The 8,814-nt window shown below is 44.6% G+C and overlaps 1 protein-coding gene across 4 annotated transcripts in view; it reads right to left on the bottom strand.

Moving 5' to 3' along the window:
* The window catches only part of LOC125289711 (NACHT and WD repeat domain-containing protein 2), a 56,889-nt gene that overhangs the window by 28,372 nt on the left and 19,703 nt on the right, over positions 1 to 8,814 (bottom strand). For all 4 annotated transcript variants that reach the window (XM_048236683.1, XM_048236682.1, XM_048236681.1 and 1 more), the window contains exon 4: positions 1,061 to 1,177. In XM_048236683.1, the coding sequence (XP_048092640.1) occupies positions 1,061 to 1,177 (117 nt within the window). The remainder of the gene's footprint in view (positions 1 to 1,060; positions 1,178 to 8,814) is intronic.

Here is an 8,814-nt window from a genome sequence, read left to right as displayed (position 1 = left end):
GTGTCTGTGTGTGTGTGTGTGTGTGTGTGTGTGTGTGTTTTCAATTCCTCCCCCGAGCTCAAAGTAAACCTCAATCGAACCCTACAGCTAGGTATATATTAAGTGGGAAAGGTACTACTGCTACTAACTGTCCATTGGTTTGTGTGTGCAGAGGTATGTGCTGTGTGCGTGTGTCGTGTTATGTGTGCATGTGTGTGTGTGCATGTACAGTATATGCGTGAGTTTGTGTGTGAGTGTGTGTGTGTGTATGAGTGTGCATGTGCATGTGTACGAATACACGTGTATGTATGTTTGCTTTGTTCACAGCTGCTCTATATAGAAATATCTCCCTATCTTCAGCAAAATAACAGAGGGGTTTGAGACATGTTGAGGAATAAATATCGAACAGGTAGGAACAGAAAGATTGTACAATCAAAAAAGACCAAGGGGACCAGCCCCGAGATGGCAAACAATGGAGAGAGCAGCGCAGTCCAACACCAACGAAAAGGCCAAGAGGCAGAAATTGAGAATGAGAGGAAAAGGAGAGAGAGAGAGAAAGAGAGAAAGAGAGAGAGTGGGGAGTTTTCTCTCCATCAGTTCTCTGTTGTCTACCGCCTCCCACCACTCTGCCCTCTGACTCCAATTATAATCCCATTCGCTCTCAGCGACGCCTCATTTCCATTTTAATCACTCAACATCAATCCCCTCATACGCAGCCAGACTACATTACCCATAATTCAGGTGTGCCTAGGCAAGCGCATGTTCATCTGCCATTGTTTATCCCATTAGAGGGGCTTTAACTAACCACAAAATTATGTTAATACACAAATTGTTGTGTCTGGCATCCGAGCCTTATTGCACATTTCTGTTTGCATTTGTCAGAGTAAGAGAGGGGTGTGTGTGTGTGTGTGTGTGTGTGTGTGTGTGTGTGTGTGGAATTACAGAAAATATACGCCCATGTATGTGTGAATGTGTGTGTGTGTGTGTGTGTGTGTGTGTGTGTGTGTGTGTGTGTGTGTGTGTGTGTGTGTGAGTTAAAACAAGGCAACTAAAGAGAAAATAAGACAAAATATATACCCACAACAAAGCATGGCCCTGCCGAGGTCTTCAGGCAGTCTTCTAGAAGCTTCATCCGTAGACGTTGCAGGTCAGGGCTGTCCCACTCCTCAGGGTCCACTCCCCAATACAGATCCACCACCTGCGTGCACACACACACACACACACACACACACACACACACACACACACACACACAAAGAACAGACATAAGCATAAATGTTACAACTCCAATACATCTCCTAAGTAACAGCAAGCCAAAGTGATTGGCAAAAGGCATTTTCATTTTACCATATTTCCTCATAGTGTCCTAATGATAAAGGCCTTACTGACTTACAGAGCATTCTGCCATGGCAAAGGTGAAGGTGACAAGCCACCTTACACCTAACAGCTCAGCCACACACCTCAGTCCATTCACCCTCCCTGTGTGTGATATCACAACCTTTCACACTGACGGCACTGGCCTAAATATGTCCTCTTAGCCCTCACTCTCCGATCAGACACAACACCTCGTGGAGCGTTCTGCCAGTTGTCAAGCGCTAACGCTAAGGGATCAAAGTTTTGCCATGTCATCTGTTACCCCCACTGCTTGTTTTTCCATTTTAGCTGTTGTTTTCGTCAAGACAAGACAAGACAGGCTCAAACAGACTAGAAAAAAAAAAAAAAAACGAGAGCTGCGATTACAACTTGATAGACAGATTCAGTCCGTTTCTTTCGTTGAGAGAGAGAGAGAGAGAAAAATAACTTGTGAGATGATTTCAAGTGCGCTTATAGCGATTTGCTGAGTCTCTCTAACTGAAGTAATCATTTGGTAAAGTGAGACATTCCGTCTGTTCGGTGTGCCACATTAGCACTTGAAAAGACACCCATGGAGGAGGAAGAAGGAGAGAGAGAGAGGGACTGGGACGCACCCTGCGAGAGGAGAGAAAGATAGAGTTAGAGAAGGAGAGAAAGACAGCGGGAGGGAGGAAAGGAGAGAGAAAGAAGGAGAGACAGAAATCTGCATCCTCGCCACATAAACCTCCGCTCTATTCAAGGTGTGCTCAGGTTTCACTGAACATCATTAGAGAGCCAGTTGGATGTGTTTGTGAGCATTTGTGTACCTGCATTTGTTTGTTTGTTTGTGTGTGTGTGTGTGTGTGTGTGTGTGTGTGTGTGTGTGTGTGTGTGTGTGTGTGTGTGTGTGTGTGTGTGTGTATGTGTGTGGGTGTGTGAGGGTATGTGTGTGTGTGTGTGTGTGTATGTGTGTGTGTGTGTGTGTGTGTGTGTGTGTGTGTGTGTGTGTGTGTGTGTGTGTGTGTGTGTGACAGAATACATTCACAATCATATTGGTTGTGTTTCATTTTACCTTCATTTTTCCTGTGGGAGTGTTTCTCATTAGACTATCCTCAAAATGCCATGTATCTTTAGAATAATGCATAGAAATGCAATGTATCTTTAGAATAATGCACAGAATAGCCATATGCAGCATTTGCTTAATGTGAGGCAGTATTGTCATTAAGAGTAATGGGTCTGTATGTATGTACTCTGTGCATTGTTTTTTACACTGAGCCCAAATGAGCAAAGCCAGTCAGCTAAGACCGATGCAGTGGGTGAGGAGGAGACATCTCCTGTGGATCTTTCTCTCTCTCTGTCTCTCTCTCACACTTTTCTCTCTCTCTTTCTGTCCCTCATGTTCTTTTTACCTCCCTCTCTCTCCATCTCTATCTATCTTTTTCGCTCCCGTTCTATCTTCCCCTCAGCCTCTCTCTCTCCATCACCATCTGTCTCAGTCTACCTGTCCCACTCCCTTTCTAATTTTCTATCTGCTTCTCTCTCTCTCTCTCTCTCTATCCTCTCTCTCTCCCTTGTCTGGAAGCCCTGTCTTCAGTCTAGTCCAAATGAGCCTGGATCCTCTTGCCTCCCTCTCTCTCCCTGTCTCTGCTGGGAGCCGCAATATCCCCACTTAGAGTTGAAAGGCACGGGTTGGTGTGTAATAGTGTGTCTGTGTGTGTGTGTGTGTGTGTAAGTGTGTGTGTGTGTGGCCATGGGGGCATTAAGTCTTTATGTTTGTCTGTGTTTATTCATATTCATTAGCATGTGTGTGTGTGTGTGTGTGTGTGTGTGTGTGTGTGTGTGTGTGTGTGTGTGTGTGTGTGTGTGTGTGTGTGTGCTTATGAACATCTGTTTGTACGGGAGTGTGTGTGTGTGTGTATGTGTGTGTGTGTGTGTGTGTGTGTATACAAGTTTGTGTGTGCGTGTGCATTCATGCATATATGTATGTGTGTGTGTGTGTGTGTGTGTGTGTGTATGTATATTTATGAGTTTGTGTGTGTCTGCGTGCATACATGTGTGTGTGTGTGTGTGTGTGTGTGTGTGTGTGTGTGTGTGTGAGAGAGAGAGATTTTGGTGTGGGTAAGGGGTGGGTAATAGAGAGTGATAGGACGTTTCTGGGTCCCCGGGATGGTTCTACTCAGGGATGTCCCCGTGCACATTTGTCAAAATCAGTGTCACCGACGCGGATAATTCAAACAGCAAACATGCCGCGGGGGAAAGCTCCTACTCCGTCTGCACATGGTGTGTGTGTGTGTGTGTGTATGTGCATGAACATTTGTGTGTGTGAGTGAGAGAGAGAGGCAGAGAATAAGTGTCTGCAAACCTGTATGTGTGCAATCGGATGTGTTGGTGTGGAGGTGTGTCTGTGGCTACACCCATAAAGTGTGTGGGTGGGCATGTATTACATGTGTACATGTGTGTGTGTGTGTGTGTGGTGTGTGTGTGCGTGTGTGTGTGCATACTGATGTAGCGTTCTATGGATGGAACAGACACACACACAAACACACACACACACACACACACACACACACACACACACACACACACAGAGAGAGACACACACACACACAGACTCACACACATACCACACACACCCATTGAGCTCTTCTAAATCCTGCCCTGTTCAAACCAGATCACATCATCCTTTTTCTGTTTTTGATTGCTGCACCTCTGTTGAGCCATTTTAAATTCTGTACCACTATCTACATCAGTTTGACTGACAGGTTCTGTTTATAGCTATTGAACCCAGATATGATTGACACGCCGTCAGACATTTCACACAGATCAGGGCAAACGAGAATTGAGAATAGAGAATGGACACCTAGCTGACAGCGGGTAAGTTTTGTGCACGGCAAGGTTCTGACAGCAGGATCACACAATTGCTCAGGGACGTAACAACCATACATTTGTCCATTGCTATAGCTATGTTTATGATGTTCTATCTATTGTCTTGGAGGTTGATTTGCTTTAAGCGTTGTGGAGCTAAAGGTGGTCACTTACACTGCCAGATAGACTCTGGTTGGGAAAAAATCTTCTGGCTGGTTGCTGAAGATATGATGTTGACACAATATAGCTGGCATGACTTTGTTTGTTCATACATTTCTTAGAAATTAATAAAGCAAACAACAGCAAATCGATATATTGGGAGAATGAATTGAATGTAAGCACAGCGAAGCTTATTTATGAGAGTCCCAAACGTCCTCTCATGGCGGTGCCTCAACAGCCCAATGAGTCAGAGGCTAATTATAAAATAAAAATGGCCAACCCTAAACACTTCCTAAACCTGGCCACTGCCTCTCTGATCATCAGCCAGCATGCACATCATGATGCCCAGTGGGGTGTGTAGCATTTGAACTGCAGTGTCAATCAATATCCGGTGGCTAAGCGACCGCATTTCAGAATAGCTTTTGTCAAAGATCTGGTTCGATATTTCAGCGTAGCAGCGTGTGAGCGCCACTGGTTGGACAGATAAGAGTTGTGTGGGAGCGATCGGAAGCAAAAGCCGCGGGAAACAGTGGGAGATGACGGGGACCCACGTTCTGGCTAGTGGTGTTGGGAGGGGGGTGGGGGGTGGGGGTGGTTATGATTGCGGAAGGCTGGCAGGAGGCCAGGGTGGGCACCGGGAGTGGCATTGTTCGCCCACGCGGAGCAGAGCCGAGTGCAATCAGGCGTCCGCTTTCAGGCTAACTGCTACTCACGGGGGGAGTAGCGCAGGCGCCTGATTGCTGCGATTACAGATGGACGGGGGAGGGACTCACAAAAAGACAGACAAAGTACAGGTTTGGGGGGGATGCCCACGATGCCTGGCCTGTGTTTCTGCACTGTCTACTGACCTTTGTCATTGTCTTCTTGGATGTTAACATCATAGCTGACTTCCAAAAATAAGTAAAACAAAGAGGTAAAATTGTAAAACTGTGATTTATGAGAGCTATACTTTGTTTGCCTTATACTTTGTTTTCCCTTATCTCTGTTTCCTAAAACTTCCCAAATATTTCCCATGATGGATTAGTTTTGATCAAATGCATTTCACTTGGATAACTACTTTTTTTATGAAGGTTAGGTGACTTTTATCTCCGCGTCCATTGTCCTACGATATCCATTTTTCACTGTACTGTACTTATCTTTAAATAAAATCATCTTTAGCAAATTATACATCCTCAATTCTAAGATAGTGGGTGTTGTGCACAGCTAGGATGACAAAATCTGCATTTAGGTTTTGTTTTCTGTTTTAATTAAAAACGTTTAATCAACTTTCATTTTCTCCTCCTTTTTTTACACATGACAATTATATTCAAAGTAGTCGGGGAAGAAGTTGATTCTTAATCAGCTGACAAAACAGCAATTAAAAAGTGATAATCAAACCCTTGGGAGACTGTGTGCTTTTAAGGCCTTTCTGTAACCACTGTAACCACGTATGCAGCACAGAGGGGTCCAAAAAACATTCTGACAACACACGCTCTGACAACGTTCATCAGATCAGTATAATGGGAAGTGAAATGGCGTAAAAACAAAACGTCCTGTGAAGTTTTTTTTTTCTGCCTCGTCTCCAGAGAGAAGAAGGTAAAGAAGACATGCTAATTAGCGACCACATGATGTCCCATTTGCTGTCATGGTAATAGATGGAGGCACTGTAACGCAATGCCGTGTTTGGCGAGTGATGAAGATGTTTCAGGCTCTGCACCAGCAGTCGGGGACCCAGTGCAATTACTGACTGAAATCCAGCGGAGGGTTTAGAGCATGTGTCTATTGTGAGTGTGTTTAAGTGTCTACATGCATGTGGAAATACAGGGTGGGCTTTGCATCTTCCACTGTGTATTGGTGCAATTGAGAATAAATTAAATGTTGATACTGATATTTACCTTTTCACTTAAAGTATAGGACATACTGTTAGACCAACGGTAACTGAGATTTATCTAAGAATTAACAAGGTCTAAATACTCTTTTGAGGAAAATGGGATTGAACATTCAGAATCAATATTCTATTTTATTATTAATATATTAATATATTAATTTAGTACCAGATTATATTAACTAATTTTGCTATGTGTGAAAACTGAACCTTATGATAATATTGAAACAAGGCGAATGGGGAGGAACACACCGGTCCATATGGTGCACGGTCACCACCGGTATCGCTGGCAGCAGTGAATCCAGGCTCAGGTAGAGGATTGCCCGGTGGGCATTCGCTAAAAATGTGGGAGCTTTTCCTCTAGAGTCCAGAGTTCATTCAGATGGGCCCAACTCCTTGCCTGAGCCTCCCATGGGTCTCCCTTCAAACCTCACCCGCTGTGAGGGATTTTCCATAACGTCTGGCGCCCTCAAAGGCAGAAAGCAGGTGCTGTTGCTTCAGCTGCCATTTGTAAGTTTCACATCTCATTAAAAGCATCTCCAAGCCTATCCCTACTGTAGCCTACCGCTCAAATGCCAAGCTCACTGTTTAAAACAACACACGCGCACGCAGACCTACAAATGGTCTTTTATTAATCTACATCAAAGAGAGGACCCTAGAGTAGACTGGGAAAGTGGGGGGAGGAATCCAAGTGGAAAGAATGATTGCTCCTTTCAGAACGTTTTTCTCATTAAGTTCTGGCATTATCGCAATACATAGAGAACGCCTGGAGAAAACCAGGTGAAGTCGCGCATAAAAGAGAAATAATCAAAACGTGACTAGATTATCCTGGGGAAAATACAGTATACTGTAGTACACATATAAGAACTATACATTAAACATATGGTCAGTATGAAGTGAGTATGGGAAGATGTGACCAGTTTGATGCATTCTGGTCATAGAACAAAGCTATGGACAGTGTGTTTTTCTTTCTAATAAAAAGGGAAGTATGTTTACAGAATGTCACCAAATCAATTTAATGAACTAATGAATCAATTTGTCAACAATTTTGAACAATAAATATGAAATAGTGTGGGTGCTTTTATTGATATATTTTTTTTCTGACATACTGGCCTTCAGCAATCAGGAGTACTGTATGCATTGATTTGTGCAAAGGGAACAAGCTAAATGGATCCTATTTTCGGACAATTACAGGTGAAAATGTAACATCAGGTGAAAATGTAACATTTTCACTCCTGTGCAAAGCAGACCTTGTTAAACTTCAATTTAGTGGCCTATTAAAGCTGTTCAAAGCCTTGGGAGAGATAGAGTGTGAATATGGAGAGAGAGAGAAAGAGAAGATGAGGAGAGCAAGAGAGAGAGAGAGATAGAGAAGATGGGGAGAGATGGAGAGAGGAAGGGAAAGAGAGAGAAAATGGGAAGAGAGAGAGAGGGGGGTTGAATGAGAAGACGGGGAGAGAGTGAAAGAGGCGAGCAACAGAATGAATAAAAGAATGACACCAAAATAGAAACAGGCACACGGATGGAGAGAGAGAGAGAGAGAGAGAATGGTACAGAGAGAAAGAGAAGGGAGAGAAGTGAGACCAAGCTCTTCTCTGCTTCCCACATGACACATGATCCCTTTTTCCTGCCCGGGCCGGTTTTCAGTTTAGCCCTGGGGGGGGGTGAAACAGAGTTGCAGTCTGAGTCAAGACTACAGCCCCCTTAGGGGCCTGCTGGAGATGGAAAGATGACGGATGGACAGACTGAGGGAGCGATGGACAGGGAAAACTTTTCGCCACTGGCAGACAGAGGACAGAGGATGTCACGATGAGACAGGGGGGGGGAAGCCTCCAAGCTCGGAAAGAAGAGGGGGATATGTGGTGAGGGAGGAGTGACAGAGATAGAAGTTGAGTGGGGAGCATGAAGGGAGGATGAGGAAGGAAAGAGTGTGAGGGAGAGCGAGGCGAAAGGAGGTGCACGGGAGCCTTGACCATCAATTTCACCCTCAGTGTTCTCCCCGACACACACACACACACACACACACACACACACACACACACACACATCGCACTGTGCATTGGCCGGGAGGGGGACTATAATGTTTAATCTTCTCTGCAAATCGCTAATCAATAGCCTTGAAGATATGTATGCGGGGGCCGCCTTGCATCGGCAAAAGCTCTCCATCGATTGGGCAACGGGCTGCTGTGTCTTATTCAATCCCAAACCAGGGAGGACCAGCCTCTCTCCTCTTTCATTTCATTCCCTCACTCTCTCCCTCCTTCCCTCTCTTTCTCTGTTCCTTTCATCTGCCTTTCTGCCGTTCTTTTGCACCATCGACTTTTTTTCGGCCATTAATGTTCCTATGGGTCTGCAGAGGAAGTAAACACAGCTACGGGGGTGGGTCACAGCTGAACTAAGACAGAGAGGGATGCAGCATTTGGACAGCTATGTGTTTCGATCCATTTAGGAGAAGGGAATGGATGGGTGGTTGGATGGGAATGATCTGTTTGTGAGAAGGCAAGAGAAGAATTTAACATAGAGAAACTACAAGGAATCTGTTTAGAGTTCTGCTCAGACTTTGAACTACATCTCAGAGGGTTATATGAGCAAGGTCCACTACAAAACAACATTAA

The sequence above is a fragment of the Alosa alosa genome, chromosome 24, assembly GCF_017589495.1.
Source record: "Alosa alosa isolate M-15738 ecotype Scorff River chromosome 24, AALO_Geno_1.1, whole genome shotgun sequence".
NCBI lineage: Eukaryota > Metazoa > Chordata > Actinopteri > Clupeiformes > Clupeidae > Alosa > Alosa alosa.
The sequence above is the reverse complement of the archived record's forward strand: the minus strand, read 5'-3'. Positions and strand labels throughout refer to the sequence as shown.